Here is an 18668-nt window from a genome sequence, read left to right on the forward strand (position 1 = left end):
TTAACTAATATGGAAATTCACTAGATCTAGCAGAAAAACCCCTGCATTGGCGACATTGTGTAAATCACAGAATCCTGAGAAGTTCTGTTAATTACTGTCGACATTTTATTATAAGTGAAGTCTAGTGACATCTTTGGATAATCCTCAGAAGCAAACACTGTGACCTGATGCAAAGATTGCAAAACCTGTGGATGAAATCGATGAAAGATGAATCATAGTGGGCCATGGGTGTTAATGTCATTCCATAGTGTTTACTTGTGTAGGTTCTGCTGTAAATGGAGGGATGGAATTGGGGTTGTTTTATTTTGTGTTCACTCTTGTGTCATACTGTGTTAACTATCAGGGATGAACCATAATACATAATATATTTAATAGACTAACGTAAACATACATTTCATACAAACAGACAGCCCACATGTGAAGTGTGGGCGTAACGAGCAACCATGAACGAACATTGCAATAAATAAAAAGTTAGTTTTGTCCGTAGGAACTGTATAAATATATTACCAATGTTTTTATTAATATCATAGTTGCACATATTATTTATCGTAAATTAAATAGGATAACATTTTTAAACATGCCATTAAATCTGTTTGGTAAAAAAGGAAGTAAAGGGATTGATTACAAAGCAAGATTGGAACATAAATTGTATTTGGTGAGTTAAATTTGTTTGATTTTGTTAAATTACACACAATTTTATCGCTCATATAATTACATACCAAATATGGTCATTTCTGTCTGCAGGCACGAGAAAACCCAGAACCGGTATTTGATTTGTCAGACTGTGATTTGAAAACTGTTCCCTCAGGCATATATTCATTATGTAGAGTATTCAGGAAAGAAGCTCTGTATCTTCAGGTATGGTACTGACAGGAATATAAATATGTGCAATAATTAAGAATTGACATATTTAAACTGGATGTGTCTCTCTGTTTACAGGAAAATCATTTGTCATCTTTGGCAGGAGGAGGTTCATTGAACGACTTAACGCTGTTGCAAATATTGGATCTGCATTCCAACAGTTTTGTTCATTTACCAAACGAAATTGGATGTCTGAAAAATCTCAGGGTAAGTGTGGTCTAGTTTTACACATGTTTAACCAAATTGTAAGGAACATTTCTCTTGGTTGTCAGGTTTTGAGTCTGTTTTGGAGGGAACAATTTGTGCGTATTTGTCATACGCAAAGTGAGTGACATACGACATTGAAATGAAAATATGAGAATAATTATGCTTAAGCTTATACAGTAAGTAAACGTTGAATAAGAATACTTGCACGGTAGCTTATTAATCAGTGACATGAATCTCTACCTTAGAAAAAGCATAGAATAGTCTTACTTTGTAGTTCCAGTGCTTAAGGGGAGATCCCACTGAAAATCATGAAAATTTTCCAAACTATATTTATCGGCTATTACACTTCTTTAGAATTTATATTTTAATACCCCAAATGGATTTAGTTCAATTCTGGTTACAAGTATGTTAATTTTTTTCTTAAGGCTGGGTGAAACGAGCGTTGAGGGACTTCCGCCGACTGACTTCTGTTGCATTCAAATAATTATAAAATACGATAATTTGGTCCAGGGAGCAAGGGGGGCGTGGCATTTAAAGAGCTGTCAAAATATTTTTTTCATCAAAGAATTCTTTTTTACAAATTTAGTAACTTTCTGTTCTAAAGTTGGCTCCCTGAAGTTACTAGATGAATGTAGCGGAGGAAAATTTTAATAGTTATGTGTTACATAAATATTCACTTTACTTTCAAATCCATTTTTCCGTAAGTTTATTTTTCTTGATTCAACACCAATTTTTTTATGCCAAATATTAATCAGTCTGGATTCAATTTTTACTGCAAGTATTTAATGAGGTAGCTGCATGTTTCTATGCATTTATTTTGTAAGAAATTCTACTAGTTTATTTTATTAATATTTCTTTTTAATGAATTAGCCTATAGAAAAAATAACGTTTTCAAAATTTCAGAACAATTTTTGAAAGTGAATAAATGATATTGCATATTATTGCATATAAATGTTTCTCTATGTCTTGTGAATGTAACCGAAAAAAAAGGAAGCTTAAAAATTGAGATCTTCTGCTAGTAAAAACTTGGGTTTGAAAATATTTCTAAAAAAATAATAGAAAAAAAAAATAAAAAGTCAAAAACATTTGGAAGTTCAAAATTTGGATTTTGTTAGTCCTTTACATAATAAGCATGTTCTCAAAATTTAGTTGAAAAAAAAAGTGATTAGGTAAAAAGTTGTTTTTAGTGCAGTGTCCCCTTAAAGCTACTGAAATTTCTGCAATCCACAATTTTTGGGCTAGAGAGTTGAAATTTTTACTGAAAATGCATATCAGTATCATAATCACTCGTTGTAAATTTCAATCTATTGTGATCAACACTTTTTAAAAAATTATATTCTTTGTAGAACAGCTTCATTTCTTATTCTATCTGTCCATTTCATACGTTCCATTCTTTTCATATCCACATTTCAAATGCTTCTAGTTGCTTCTCTTCACTTCGTCATAATGTCCATGTTGCACTCTCAGTTTAATATATGTAGAACTTGAATTCTTATAGAGTTTATATTGTTGCTAAATTTCGTTATAAACGAGTTGTTTATTAAAAATGTGGCGTTATAAAATAATAAATCACGTTTGTTTAATACAGATTAAAACTGTACTTCTTAATAACTGTTGCTGTAGCGGAGGTGTTGCTCATTGCAGTAACCAAGTTCAACTATATATTAAACAATTTTTTTAAACGGGGTTGGGATGTCTGAAAGCTAATGATGTGTGCAGGTCTTAAACTTGAGCTCCAACCAGCTGAAGCTCCTGCCAGACTCGATAGGCCAGCTGGAGAGGTTGCACATTCTGAATGCGTCGTCCAATCATCTGAAGGCACTGCCCAAATCGATGGGGAACCTGCGGCGACTGAAGCAGCTGGATCTGCGCAACAACAAGCACCTGCAGCAGCTGCCAGCGTCTCTGGCACAGGCAAACAGCCTCTCGGAGCTGATGCTGGACCATGACAGGTTCACACACCCGCCAGCAAATGTCGTCGAGCAGGGAGTGGTCGCCATCATGCAGTTCCTAGCTGAAGGTGAGTAAGTACTGTGGTGCTGAGAAATCAGTTTAAATATTTTCGCTGAAATAGACGTTTAAATAATATCTGCTAGGAAAGAAATAGTTTTGGGATGTCAATGTGCAGCATTTATGAAGGTTCCTAGGAATCAGGTAGAATAAATATCTAGGTGTGTACATGGACGAGAGCCTCAAGTGGAATGTCCAAGTCACACACGCATCCTTCATTCATTAAATCGTCTGAAAAATTTTCTACTCTTTCAATTAAAGGAATTCTCATACAAATATTGATGCTGCCACATTTTAACTATTGCGACATTCTACTAACATATTTAAATTCTAACGTAGCCCAAAGATTGCAGCACGTTCATAATGCCTGCATACGTTTAATTTGCAACATCCGCAAATACGACCACATTACACCTTCCCTTGAAACGCTCCAATGGGTAAGATTACAGAAATGAAGATATCCATTCACTAATTTTCCTATATCGCATCATCAGTACTTCTTCGCCTAACTATCTCTAGGTGCGTTTTAATTTCTTGTCCTCTTATCACAGCCTGGGTACTCGTTCTAAAAATCACCCTTTATTATCTTTGCCTTACCATAAAAGAGCTCACTATTCTTCCTCTTTCACAGTATCAGCAATTCGTTTTTGGAACTCCCTACCCAGCTCCCTCAGGAGCTGTTGAACGATATTGCAATTTAAAAGTAAATTGTTGAAACAGTGACCAGTATTCATGTATAATTCTCCTTTGTGTGTATGTGTGTTTATATATATATATATATATATATATATATATATATATATATATATATTTTTTTTCCTCAGTGTTGTATAATTATAATTTACTTTGAATTTGTTATTCTTGTAATTTATAATATTGATTCACATACCGCTTGCATATTCATTGAATATAACTTCTAGCCTTATATTATTTTGTAATTATTATTTAGTATGTTTTCATTAATTTACTCAACTTGTGCTTGTATGACTGTATAAATTTTTTATTAGTGTTCTTTAAATATTAGTAAAATTGTATCAGCTTCTTTTGTTTCTGTCTAAGTGGAAGAGAAGGCCACGTTTGATGAGTGTTACTCACTTGCTTATAGACGAATATGAAGGAGCAGTTTTTCCCAAAACTTCATCCGTATTGGCTTTGGTATCAGTTGCTTCTAAACCCTTTTTTACCAAATATTTTATCACAAAAAAAAATTGCAAATCTTCATTCTTACATCACTGATTTAGAGTCATGTAGCAATAATATATAAATATAAATACTTTTATTTCTAGTATAATATTCGAAATATATTTAACTATAGCAAAATTATATTAACTGAAATACACCTCTTTCTTGCTTCAGAACTCTAGGTCAGTGGTCATCAGCACTCACTGAAATGGGTAAGGGGTGTATTGCAGAAGGGGAGATAGAAAGCAACCATGGATGCATGCTAGTGCAATGTCTTATCCTCGGATAAGAGACGCTAGCCCGAGGGTGCAATGTGCTGATGACTGCTGCACTAGGTGATAGAAAAGTTCGGTAGATAAATATGATATCATTGCAAGAAATTGAATGTTAATAAACAATTTAGTCCCTTTAAAAAAAAAAGTTTTATTTCGTTGACCAGTGTTTGCTGAACTGTCTGTTGATCAGAACTCGGTGTGGAATACAGTTCGCCTTCCGAGTTGAGGGCTGAGAGTCCTGAACAGCTCCGCCCGGACAGTGTCATGGACTGGGAGGAGAAGGACAGGAGCTTCCAGGTGAGTGGCACAGCATGACGTCATAATAAGGTATACATAGTGCGATAAGCTACTTGACACAAGTCTGGAAGGACAATGGAGGAACCACACCTACTTAGAACATCTGTGGGTGTCTGTTAATTACAGTAATACAGCTAGGCTTTCTCCAACTATAGGGCGAATAAACGTTTCATGTTAAAACACACTCCATGAAACTTAACTAATTCATACAACTCATCATGCTGCATAAGACAGTCATCACTGAGACTGCTACTACTTTTGTCATGAACATCTCCATTGTCTTTCTAAGCTGCTTCGTAGAAATAAATTCATTCTCCACTGTAGGCAGAATAATATATTTTTTTTATTTTTATGTTATGTTGTGGAAGGTGTCTGAAATGGAATTAGAAGCAATTGTCCTCTGCCTTCCTCTTTATTTGAACATCATCAGAGTTGTGCATGGTACAACAGGATTATTTCAGAACACACACACTCTTTGACTCCACATTACAATACACAAACACACCCCCACAGGAAACAAAACAAAAGGCGCCAAGACCAGCAACAACCAGTTCTGAAGAAGGCCAATAACAGGCCGAAACCTGTTAACCAGGTACGGTAAAATTTAACACGAGAAATACATATAATACATATTCCGAAATAAAATATTTATTTACATGTACTTAGAGTATGGTAAGATGAATTGAAAGTAATAAAACTGCAAGAAGCAAATCACATAAGTTTTTGTTTCTAGAAACTTTATTAATTTTATCTTCTGTACATTGATTTAGGATATTGCACAAGGTTTCGGCAATTTGCACAAATATAATTTTTCATTTGTGCATTTTTACGACAGTTATTTATTTTCTAGCTTAAACCTTGCTGTCAGGGAACAGGTTCACACATGAATTGTCGACAGAAAGCAGAGTTGAACTATCAGAGTGGCATAACCAGTAGCCAAGACATAAAATACCGCATGAATGGAAAAGATTTATAAATGAAGCTTTGTACAGTATTTGATGATTGTTTACACTGGATGTATAAAGTTGGAAAACAGTCACTGTGTTGTCCCATAATAGTGTTTACTGCCACAGTTTAGGCTACGTTAGGTAAGGCTATCCCTCATCTGTGAACTGGATGTGTGGACAGAGGATGCCGCTTTCTTTGTAGATGTTGCATCATTAATGTATCTTCTTTTACTGTTTACTATCACTTTATTATTGTTTTTAATTGCTAGTGGCTTTGAATATGTATTAATTGTGCTGTTCCCTTTTCCATTCTAGGCCAAAATCCTGCAGCTAGAGAGACTGAAGGCATGTTGAGTACATGTAAACCTTTTTTCCTGTATTTTACTTTTTTTTTATTTAGTTAAGTATTACACAACTTCATCTTGTGTTGTAAAAGATTTGTTGGTTATTAACTTTAGTTTGTATCTTAATATTACGCCTGCTACATTGCATGGAGTGATGTACTTAGTAGATGCGTGTTGGAGCATTGATCTTTATTTACAAACTGTGTACTGGATTAAAATGTTAATGGCATGTTTGCAGTTTTACACAGTTTTGTGGTAGGTTGTGTAATGGATATAAATACTTTCTTCTTCCTTGTCTGTTAAAGTGAAGTTTTTGAATAGAGTGACCATAAGATTTTGACCAAAAACAAGATAAATGCCACAGGTCAATTGGCCCATTCACTTCTTAAAATAAGGTTATAAAACTTAGAATGTTGTAAATATTATAATATAAATCATGTGACACAACCCTTCAGTATCTGCGTAGTTGTTCTGTTTCCCCTTCACGAACGCATTATTTGAAATAAACACTGCTTTTATATTCATGTTGTGTAAAAACTGTAAATGAACGTAAACAACGAAAAGTAATTAATAAATATTATAAGCTCGGCATAATAGACAGGAGCTTCAGTTATCATTTTCTTTCGACTATCGTCATTTCTACTAATTGTTGTTGTTTTCTAATGCCAGGTGTTTGACAATAAAGTCATTTGACCTCTTGCACTCCAATATTTTTCAAAGATATTATCATGACCAGCCACTGAAGCACAGATTTTGAGGTGTTCCGAATCCATTTCTTGGTTTGAGTTGCACAATGGGCAGTTAGGGGACTGATATATTTCAATTCTATGCAGGTGTTTGGCCAAACAATCATGGCCTGTTGCCAATCTAAATGCAGCTACAGACGATTTTCGTGGTAAATGGGGAATTAACTGTGGATTTTGATGCAGAGAGTTCCATTTTTTCCCTTGAGATTGTGTTATCAAATTTTGTTTGTTCAAGTCTAAGTATGTAGACTTAATAAATCTTTTCACAGAGTAATACGTAGATTTAGTAACAGGTCTGTAAGTAGCAGTGCTGCCCTTCTTTGCTAAAGCATCCGCATTCTCGTTTCCCAGGGTTCCACAATGGGATGGTATCCATTGGAATACAATTCTTTTATTGAGTGATATTAATTGAGAGAGCGTTTTAGTTATTTCTGCTGTTTGAGATGAAGGTGTGTGTTTAGAGACTATTGATAGAATAGCTGCTTTGGAGTCTGACAATATAACTGCATTTTTAAATTTATTGATGTGGCATAGAAGATTCCTGAGACTTTCACTTATTGCAATGATTTGTGAAAGTCTCAGGAATCTTCTATGCCACATTACTAATGTTGTTCGCTATTTAATACCATTAAATTCGATTATAATCTGAATTTACTTTAGATGCCATGGAACTACTCTGCAGCACATTATAAGGATCACCTTTAAATTTATACAGATGGATCTCTAAATCCTAATAATGGGACATCAGGAGCAGGGTATTATATTCCAAAATATCAAGAAAGTTATTTCATACCATGTTCATCCTCCTCCAGCCTTGACACTGAATTGCTAGCTATTGATGCTGCTCTTCAGTGTGTTACTCAAATTTCTGAAAAATCTATTTGCATGCTTACCGACTCTAAGGGGGCTATATTTAATATAATTAAATATGTACCAAACCTGTATGCACATAGAATTATTCCACTTCAGAAACAACTAAGTAAACTAAAAGAACTCCAAAAGGAAATAACATTTCAACGGATACCTAGTCATTGTGGTATACCTGGAAACGAAAAAGTCGATAATATTGCAAAACAGGCAACATATTTGCAACCAAGACCTCTTCAAGTGATATCTCTATACGGTGCTTTTGCTTCAGTAAAGTCTCATTTTACAAACCTATGGATCAACAATTGGCTCTCTTCTGGCAAAGGAAAAATTTTACAGTCTGTACAAAAGAAACCAAATGACCTGGAAATGTACAAAAACTTGCCCAGACATGTTCAAACATTTTTAACAAGAGCCAGAACAGGTCACATTGTCACTCAATTGTACCTACACCGATTTCACCTTTCTGATAATCCTACTTGTCTGTGGTGTAATACTCATGATGAAGATCTGGAACACATTCTTCTATACTGTCCATCCATAAACCACAAAAGTAAATTAAACTCATCAGTACCATTTGCAGAAGACACAGCCCTGCAGTATATATTGACTACACCCCAACTCTGGCTACTAGCAACAGGCATCTATAATGAACACCGATCAAAATACCCCTCGTTTCTCAACAACTGAATAGACTACAGTGGACTATAGTGGACTTTATGTTGTCAGCAAACAGCTGGATACATTAAGAAGATTGATTGATTGATCTTTGTAAAATCGTGGTAGTTGGAATTACATTTGAAACTTATTTTAAACGATAACTAGGAAAATGGGATTTCAAGTCAAACTGATGGGACAACTGACACAATTTAATGAAACTTAATATATGGTCACTCTATTTGCTTCAAATACAATTTTTTTTTCTGAGACAGGCAAACAAAAACTGCAATGAAATTCTTTAGTTAACATTTTATTTATTCTGTTTTTCGGTATTGTTTATTTACTTTTGCGCTATAAACAGACACATCCTGTTAAGAGAGCTATCTGGTTCATGGTGTGTAAATACAATAAGAAATATATTTCGTCGTTAAAAAATATGAGTTTTACGAATATTATCAGCCGATTTCCAGCCTTCTTTGTATAACACGACCATGAAGCAGTCATAATGGTATCACAGAACTAATCAGGAATGTCTAGTTGACAAGGCTCACTGGTGTATAAAGATCTTTAGTAAGATCTGGCGACCGTTATAGAAGTTACTGAGCCTGTTTCTGTGATATCTCCAGATTGTAAACGCACTCATTGAGTTCTACTATATTTACTCGAAAATAAGACCCTCCTAATTTTTTTAAGTATTGTTTATAAAAATATTTTGTATGGAATATTAAACCCATAAGAAAAACTTGTAATAGAATTGTAGTACTGTATTCTAAGTGAGACAGAAACTATAAGTTTTTCAGAAAATCGTTGTCAAGAGAATACAATAGATCCCTAAGTCAATAGAGAACGGTACGTGGAATGCCATTAGGTTCAGCCCAAGATCAGACTTCACCCTTTTTCAGCAACTTTTAGCGAAAACAATGAGATCGTAGGAGTGTGGAAGCTGGTCGTACCTGTTCATGCCTTTCAGTATTAGGCCTACAGCTCATAAAAATCAGTAACTACCGGTAGTCTTGTGCTTCATTGGCATAGTGCTTTCAAGTGCCTTGTGCGACTCAGATACTGTGTAAGAAAATGAATTCCCAGAAAAGTCATATGGTTTCATTTAAGTTGGATGTTCTTGTAATTACCAAAAAAAATGGAATGCGGGCTGTGAGTCATCAGTTCACAGTGTAACCAAACATGATTAGATACGGAGAAATCAGAAAGAAAAAATTGTATTTTCATGTTTCTATATACAGACAACCCCGGATATAATGAACCTCTGCGGACTTACATATTTCGTTCACTATATCCATAATGTCTTTCCCCTAACCTAAATGAGAGTAATGAATGAAATTGTGAACAAGAAAATAAAATACTATACAGTAATTAAAATATTTAATTTTTATGGAACGGATTACACTGTATACTGTCACTCACAGTTGATTTACTTAAACTATGCTGTCGACCCACATCCGCTTGCGAAAGACCATGTTCAATGTCACTTATAATATTCAGCATATCGAAAAATCTCATTTTCGTCAGAAATTGACACATCAGTTTTTGCTTGGAACCACAAAAATACAAATCCTAAAAATGTATCATTATATGAAGTTCTTTATTGGAAATTACACCTCATTATGAAACCGTGTACACAGTTAGGCTGGATGTGTCTGTTTTGTAGCTCATACAAGAGCCTTGAATTCATTCCCCTGATTTACAACATTAGCAAATGATTTTCAGTTTTCTGTCTTGAAATCATCTTACTAATTAAACAATTGAAACCCATTGTATATTTCACAATTGAACGTATCATTAAATGAAACAAACGAGGCATGATAATTTAAATCACTTGCTACACATGAAGATTATTTATTGTTGACGACATGAATCCAGGCAGGTGAGTATTCTTGGTGGTGTACTTTAGTCCTGGAAGTCAGCCACATAGCTTGTAGTCCTGCATGTTTACTCGGCTTCTTCCTGGGAATTAGTTATTGCTTTAAATCTCTTATCGTTTATTTAAGTCGGTATTGACAATTTTTTGCACGTTTACAGGAGCAGAAGCAGCAAGAACTGTTGTCTTTGGAAAGAGACATGGAAGAGCATCAGAAGAAGGAGTTACAACTCCAGACTGTAAGGAAGAGTAACACAGGACGGGTGAGTAACTGAAGAATGAACTTGACAGATCAAAGATATGGCAATAAACGAAGCAAAGCAGTATGGTTGCTATGGAAATCAATGGCGGCTCGTATAACAAACTGTGTGCTACATTCATGTTATGAAATTGTTGCATAGTACTACAGAAATATCCTCTAACTTCTCACTTTTTGTTTATTTTAATTTTAAGAATTAGATTCCACGCCCTCGAGGGTTCACAATTTGCTGATGGTTGTGAACTATTAAAACTCGAGAAACGCCATTTAATCCTACCAAGTCCTACATATGCATGTCCACGTCATGGTCCCTGGGTAACGCTAAGCCATGTGAGGGCGCAAAGCGAGTCCTTGACGCTATAATTGACACTTATCAGCTAAGGGAGTAAACCCTGACAGAAAATCATCGTCCCCTCAGGATTGCTGGGAGGTTAGGTGTAGGGTTGGCGACTCTACCCTGTAAAAAACTATTGCTATGAAACCCAAAGATGCATGGAAGAGAGTTCTAAGGGAGGCCGAGGCTCAAATTGGGCTGTAGCATTGATGATGATGATGATGATTCCACGTATTTCGGAAATTCCACCAGCGCAATAAAATTTGCACAGTTAACAATTACAAAGACTCTATACCTGTTTTTTTCGAAAGATGGGACATGACAGTTATGCGGCCATACTTCGAACTAGAGTGCAATGTTGCCAATTTGGATGACCACGTGATCAGCTAATGCAAACTACCAGCTGACTGCTAACATTAAAACATTCATTAACATTTGATGCAAAGTCATAAAGCAATTAAAAAATTCAACAGAAAATGAAGCACGAAACGTACACTATTAACACCTGACGTAGTGTCCACAACAAATGGCGCCAAAAGAGCTATTCAACACTCACCACGTGGTAACTCTAACTTTGGCAACTCAACCATTGTTACCATAGCAACAGGCCTCCGACACTATGTATTATTCAGATGTTTTTCCGATCGCAGCACTAATGTCATGCCCCATCTTAAAAAAAAAAACAGATATAAGGGGAAAATTGAAATCTTACACAAAGAACATCATAATAACAGCATAAAAGTCAAATCTCAAGCACACTTGCCAAGCTGCGCATTTTCCATCTAGATTTTCTATAAAACTTTTCAGATTAAGACTGCATTTCGCGTCCATAACAAAGCACAACTGAATAACATTATTTCTTAAATTATATAGCACTTCCCCCCATGCTTACTCACTTACTTACTTACTTACTTATGGCTTTTAAGAAACCCAGAGGTTTATTGTCACCTTCACATAAGCCTGCCATTGGTCCCTATCCTGAGCAAAATCAATCCAGTCCCTACCATCATATCCCACCTCCCTCAAATCCATTTTAATATTATCCTCCCATCTACGTCTCGGCTTCCCCAAAGGTCTTTTTCCCTCCAGCCTCACACCTGACACTCTATATACATTTCTGGATTCGCCCATACGTGCTACATGCCCTACCCATCTCAAACGTCTGGATTTAATGTCCCTAATTATGTCAGGTGAAGAATACAATGCGTTGTGTAACTTTCTCCATTCTCCTGTAACTTCATCCCTCTTAGCTCCAAATATTTTCCTAAGAACCTTAGTCTCAAACACCCTTAATACTTCCTCCCATGCATTATAATAATCTCTTCTACATAGGTTATGTATATACCATGTGTTTTCTGAATATAGGACACAGGGATTTAACATTTCCTTCAGAGACCTATGTATAAAAACAATGAAGAAATAACTTAATCATTGGACCATGTTTAGAAATTAGCAGACTTTGATAATTTATAAAACAAGAGAACATCATTTATGGTTGCTAAGTCAAAAAGCTTGATGTTCTCTTGTTTTACGAAGTCAAAGGCTAACTGAGAGTGATTAATTGCAGGGCTTTCAACACACATTCATAATGAATTTATTGTGTGTTTTACATAAGTGTGTACTATTGCAGCTTTTAGAAGATCTCATAGAGCAGCAGAACCGACTGGAGAGTGAGATCCATCGGATACAGCAAGATCGCGAGGTAGAAAGGCTCAAGCTCATCAACCATTTGCAGGAAGGTCAGTGGCTATGTAACACTGTGTTTCATTTCTTAACAAAAGCTGTCCAGCCACCGATGTAGCTCAGGCTGTATGTTGTTTGCCTAATGTTTTCAGGCTATTCTGAACTGAATACATTCATAATTGTAATATAAGACACACATCAGTTCTACATCTACTCTCTTTTAGTAGGCCACGCTAGTGCATTGGTCTTCCATCCAGGTGGTCCAGGTTTGATCCTCGGCCAGGTCATGATGGGATTTGGGGTAGAGAAAGCAGGCATTACAGAGTGGTTTTCTCGGAGAACTTCGGTTTCCCCCTTATCATTCCATCAACACTCTTCCCCTCCCCTCATTTCATCTGTCATCTGCAGTAGTTAAAAATAGGCTGTGGTGAAGTCATAGGGAAAGTAGACGTTTCTGATGCTAATATAGGAAGAGTTTCAGACTCTGGGCTTGTCAGGTACTAATCTGGGGGTGGAACCTGGCTGATGTAGGATGACCTACCTGTCAGCATCTTCCCTCCCTCGAACATGCTACCCGCTCTTCATCACAATGTTTGTGCTTCTTCAGTGGAGAAGACAGCAGACTCCATGATCTCTCAGCTGATGGCGCTGAATGCGTCACGGGACTCGAAGCAGCTGCAGCAGTTGCTTGAGATGGAGCAGCAGGAGGAGCAGCAGCTGCTCAATATCGCTCAAGCGCAGTACCAGTCCTACCAGCGCAAGGACGTCATCAGTAAGTGCAGTAGTAGTGGGCTCATTCCATTGTTACGGGTGTGGCAAATATTTAGTTATATTGACTAAAAGACTTAAGATTATGTCAGTTTCTTATCTTGTAGACAGTTGAAAAGCTATGATATATCCTCTAGTTACCTACTTGTTGATCCATAAGTATGAAATCCATATCTTTTGGAAGGGGGAAGGAGAAGACTAAATGTTAAGTGTGTGACAAAATTTTCCATTGGCATTACGGATTCATGTAGTTCATTCAGTAACTCTTCTAATTGGTAAGTTCTCAAAGAGTAGAACATTTTTTTCTGTATCTGTAAGATTTTTAGAACAAGATTACCGTTTTTTAAACTTGGATTTGCGTTTGACCAAGGACATACAGAGTATTTATAACATGCTAAGGGTGTGACAAAATAGTTAAAATATAATATTTCAATTATTTTATTATTATTTTCTCCAAACTTCTGAAAATACAACTAATCTTAATATATAAAATTGAATGTGGGTATGTATGTATGTATGTATGTATGTGTGTGTGTGTATATGTTCTCTATACAAATCTACACGCTTTGACCGATATGTGCCAAAGTTTGCACATTTAACCTTCATAACCAGGAGAAGAACATAGGCTACATTAAAATTGTGCAAATGGAAGTTAAATTAATTAAATATATAAAAAATAAAAATAAATAGATCAAATATTCATGTATTATATTAAAATGCAAAATCTTCTACAGTCAATTGTTCTTTATTATTGCCTGTTGTATTCAACATAGACTTTCACGAGGCCTTGGAAATTTTAACACGAAATTAAATTACATTGTTGTTACACATCATGAAGGCTAAAACTAGATAATTCATGCAATAAGTATCTTTAAGCAGTCCAGGACCGTATTATGAATTTCTCGATGCAGTTTTGTAGATACTGAGCAGACTGTTTTATCCAATTGAATTCTAGAATTCTTTCAAACTACAAAGATTGCTACCACATAATTTACTTAATATTGAATAGCCATAGTAGACCTACTATTGCGAAATATTGATTCACCAAAATTATGCACTAACAAGAATTTGTGTCAAAAACTCATGCGAAATGTAATATGAGTGGCAATATTAACTGGAAAAACGAAAGAAGATGATGTTTTTATTCCACGTATTGCTATTATAGCCATTCGATTTTAAGCAATTATTATAAGTTATAGTAATATTTGTGATAATATTACAATATTATAATATTGCAATAATAATATACAGCCTATTTTACTGTTACTGTTAACCCATCTCTTATTAATAAGTTACGATCACTAATGACTTGGCCGTTTATAGAAAAATATGATTTTCTGTTGTGGTAGTGTTCTACATTGCCTCCTCCAGGAGAGTGAATTCTGATGAGTATAGTCTCTGTTTCTGCAAAACACCCTGAAATCCATGTATTTGATAGAATCCATCCGTTACAGATTATAGTTTGGCCTTGAAGGAAATTAAATATATTGTGGGCAGAAAGGCTTAATAATGCATAATGCCGTGGTATGATAAATATTATCACCAATCACAATGTTAAATATCTTAAATATCCCTGTACATAAGGTCTTAATGTTGTTAAAACTCTATTCATAGGTGAGATGGAATTATTTCGATTAGTCAGTTTCTTTGGATATTAGTGGCACTTTCTTTAATATTCGTCACTAGGGAGGAGAAAACATAAGTAAATATGGTTCGTTTTGGTTTTATATAGTTCCCTTGCCGAGGTCTCCGATAAGTCTAACATACAGTTTATTTAGAAATAGACCAAAATTTAAAACCCAGGCAACGCCGGGTAATTTAAGCTAGTTAAAAATATAAAAGGAAACAAATGCATTCACAAAGTTTTACTGTTTGATTTTACTGTGAAAATTAATCATTTCCAAACAAAAGAAACTGTTCACGCTTATTTATAATTCTTGGATGTTTCGCTTTTGTAACCACGACAACAGCTTTCTCCATAGATACATCTTCCTTCTTTGGCCAGATCCATGAACTCCCACTATAGCCAACATAGGAAACAAAACCACGATTGAAATTATCAATCAGTTAACAAAGTTTAACTGTGCTGTTTGTGGTAACATGTATATTTTTATTTTAAAATGTTATATATCCATGTCTCCTGGACTATGTTGCGTATTTTAACATACATAAATAGACTTTTTATGGAAAATAATATTTTTTAGACACAAGAACAGTTGACATGGAATGACCCAGTGGGAGCTTGTCTCCAGATTGTTGCATCTAAAGCTTGTAAAAATATCTCCTAGGAATCAACTTACATTCTGTGTAATCATTTGTTGAACAGTCATGGCGTGTCACCAATCTAAACAAAGCTACAGCAGATTTTCGTGGTGCTCGTGGAATTTCTTCGGGTTTTCTTAATATTATTTTTCATGATTTTCCTTTAATTTTGTCCTCCTTTTCTTTTTTCTGGATTAAATTAAATTTGTAGTGGATGATTTGTTTTGTAGAATGGAAATAAAATATCAGGCTTTATTTCTGTATTATTGTTTTACCTCTTTTTGCCAAAGCGTCTGCTGTTTCATTTCTGTTTATGTTGCAATGTCAGGGGATCATTGTACACTAATGATCTTTCTTAAATTGATCAAATGATTTATAATTGCTTTAGTTTCCTGGATTTTTACACTTTTTGAAGTTATTGCTTGTATGGAGGCTTGCCTATCTGACAGAATTACAACTATCAATAATTATTAGGTACCACAAATCCTGTAATTGCTGTATGCCATTGATGTTCGGTCAGTTGTGGAAAATTTACAATGAGGAAAGATGTACTTATTTTGTTATACTTTCGTTGTGCAGATGCGATGGAAGCCTTGCTGGAGGAGGAGTGCTTGCGGGAGAAGAAGCTGAGGGAGTATGAAGAGGGTCGGGCAGAAGTCACCAGAACGCTGCTCAGTCAGTGAGTACATGTGATGCACACAGTGGCCGTCAAGCAGGTTCCTCTACATTTCCCCTGCCATTATCATGTCACCACTGCTTTATTATGACCATACAGTGATATAAACTCAGAGTAAATAAGTCCACTAAACTAGAGGAAAGGTGTGAAAGATTTCAGTTGTGCCAATCTGATGACAATGAAGTACACAATGTCGCCAACATGATGAAATGCAATTATGGAGTAGTCATAGAGAAAATCATTGTAGCATACTCCTTATATTGATATTCGTGTTACAGCATGCGGAGATTTCAGTGACTGGAAATTAACAAACAATCTTTTTTTTCTATATATTCATATCTTGAAGTTACTATCCTTAGCATTTATAGGCTACTCTTGTTTTTACAGAGTTTTTATTAACAAAGAACCTCTTTTTCTTTATTAATAGCTTTAAATACATTCTCTTTGGCATTACACATGATTGTTTACTTTAAAGGCACAGTGGGTTACCTGTATTTGACAAGATTAGTGGTAGCATCTGAACATGGAGACTGTCTTCCACTGTATTTTACCCTCTGCTGGTGTGTATTTGCACAAATATTGCGAGTTAAGGGTTACGTGGGTTAAATAAGGGATAACTAAGTGATAGGAAACCGAAGACCATGACAAGGTTAGAGTGTGATTGATAAGGAGATAGCTAAGTGACCGGTCAAGGAATGTGATAAGATTCATGTTGAAGGATGGTGTCATGTAGCACCGAAACAGCTGTAAGCCACACATGCTTACATAATTAACACGAGTGAGATCGCCATTTAATCAATATAGTGATAAGATTGATAAAGTTAGAGTATTAGATGAGAGGATAGCTAGGTGATAAGAGACCAGGACTGTGACAAGCTTAGAGAGAAATAGCTATTTCATTTACATGCAGTACTAATGGATTTCAATGATATTACCTGCATCATATCATATTTCTCATTCATTTCACTGTGATAACTGTTAAAATATTTTTCAAAATTTGTATTTTCTTTTAGTGAATTAAAAAAACCGTCACTGTACTTGCTAAACCATGCACTTAATGTTGCAGTGAATTCTTAAAGAATACTATGTAGTCATGAATAATTTTACTGGCGTTTCCCCCCCCCCCCCCTCTATGTGGCTTGGGGCTTGGTACAGTAGTGAATATGTTGTTGTTGTTTTCTAATGCCAGGCGTTTGACAATAAAGTCATTTGACCTCTTGCACTCCAATATTTTTCGAAGATGATATCATGGTCAGCCACTGAAGCACAACTACCAAATATTTTCACTTGGTAAAAAAGAAAGAGAATTCAATATCCAATACAATGGCCAACACCTTCCTAGGACTTATGAATCCAAATATCTTGGAGTTATTTTCGATAGTAAGTTAACATGGAGCAACCATTTGAAATACATTTCTGAAAAAGCTCGTAAAAGATTCTCCCTTCTAAAAAGACTAACAGGAAAGAAATGGGGATGCTCTAGGAATACTTTGAACACTACATACAAAATGTTATACAGCCAGTGCTGACATACTGCGGAGAAATTTTAATTACTTCACCTTTCATAAACGAAATAGAATATGTTCAAAACCAAGCTCTCAGGCTCATTACTGGTGGAATCAAAACAACTCCAATAGATTCTATGAGATTCCTCACTAATATTAACAGCATCAAGATGACAATACAAGAAAAAGCACTGATTCAATATGAAAAACTTATCAGATTACCAGGAAACAATTGGCATTCATACAGTCCTCTCTGTAGATTGAAAACTCAAAAAAGTTTCATATCCATGGTTCAAGAATTAAAGCAGAAAATCAATATCCCGAATTTAAAAGAAAACTTAAAAATTAAACCAAACCCTTTAACTCTATTAAATATAGAATATAATCTAAATTTAACAGAAGAAATAATGAAATCAGAAGTAAGCACTGAAATAATGAAACAATTGTCTTTAGAGACAATTAATATTAGGTACCCTCCACAAAACTGGCTTCATTTATACACCGACGGATCCTTGATCTCCAGAGAACAAGGTGCCAGTGCAGGTGTTACGTGCTGTCTCTTCTCACTTTATAGACCTCTTGGATATGGAACAACAAGTTTTGTTGGAGAAATCGTTGCAATAAGTGAAAGTCTCAGGAATCTTCTATTTCACATCAATACATTTAAGAATGCAGTTATATTGTCAGACTCCAAAGCAGCTATTCTATCAATAGTCTCTAAACACACACCTTCATCTCAAACAGCAGAAATAATTAAAATGCTCTCTCAATTAATATCACTCAATAAAAGAATTGTATTCCATTGGATACCATCCCATTGTGGAATCCTGGGAAACGAGAATGCGGATGCTTTAGCAAAAAAGGGTAGTACTGCTACTTACAGAACTGTTACTAAATCTACATATTACT

General features: G+C 35.3%; 1 protein-coding gene across 2 annotated transcripts in view; it reads left to right on the forward strand.

Annotated features, from left to right (window-relative positions):
- Positions 1-232: 232 nt before the first annotated feature.
- LOC138702877 (E3 ubiquitin-protein ligase LRSAM1-like) overlaps positions 233-18668 on the forward strand; it is a 46650-nt gene continuing 28214 nt past the window's right edge. Inside the window, exons 1-10 of one of the 2 annotated variants that reach the window (XM_069830246.1) lie at positions 233-655; positions 745-858; positions 940-1068; positions 2788-3088; positions 4726-4832; positions 6095-6124; positions 10434-10535; positions 12496-12604; positions 13156-13320; positions 16158-16257. In XM_069830246.1, the coding sequence (XP_069686347.1) occupies positions 578-655; positions 745-858; positions 940-1068; positions 2788-3088; positions 4726-4832; positions 6095-6124; positions 10434-10535; positions 12496-12604; positions 13156-13320; positions 16158-16257 (1235 nt within the window). In that variant the 5' untranslated portion in view covers positions 233-577. The remainder of the gene's footprint in view (positions 656-744; positions 859-939; positions 1069-2787; positions 3089-4725; positions 4833-6094; positions 6125-10433; positions 10536-12495; positions 12605-13155; positions 13321-16157; positions 16258-18668) is intronic. The other variant, XM_069830248.1, reaches the window with a different exon arrangement.

Source organism: Periplaneta americana, chromosome 7 (genome assembly GCF_040183065.1).
Source record: "Periplaneta americana isolate PAMFEO1 chromosome 7, P.americana_PAMFEO1_priV1, whole genome shotgun sequence".
Lineage (NCBI taxonomy): Eukaryota > Metazoa > Arthropoda > Insecta > Blattodea > Blattidae > Periplaneta > Periplaneta americana.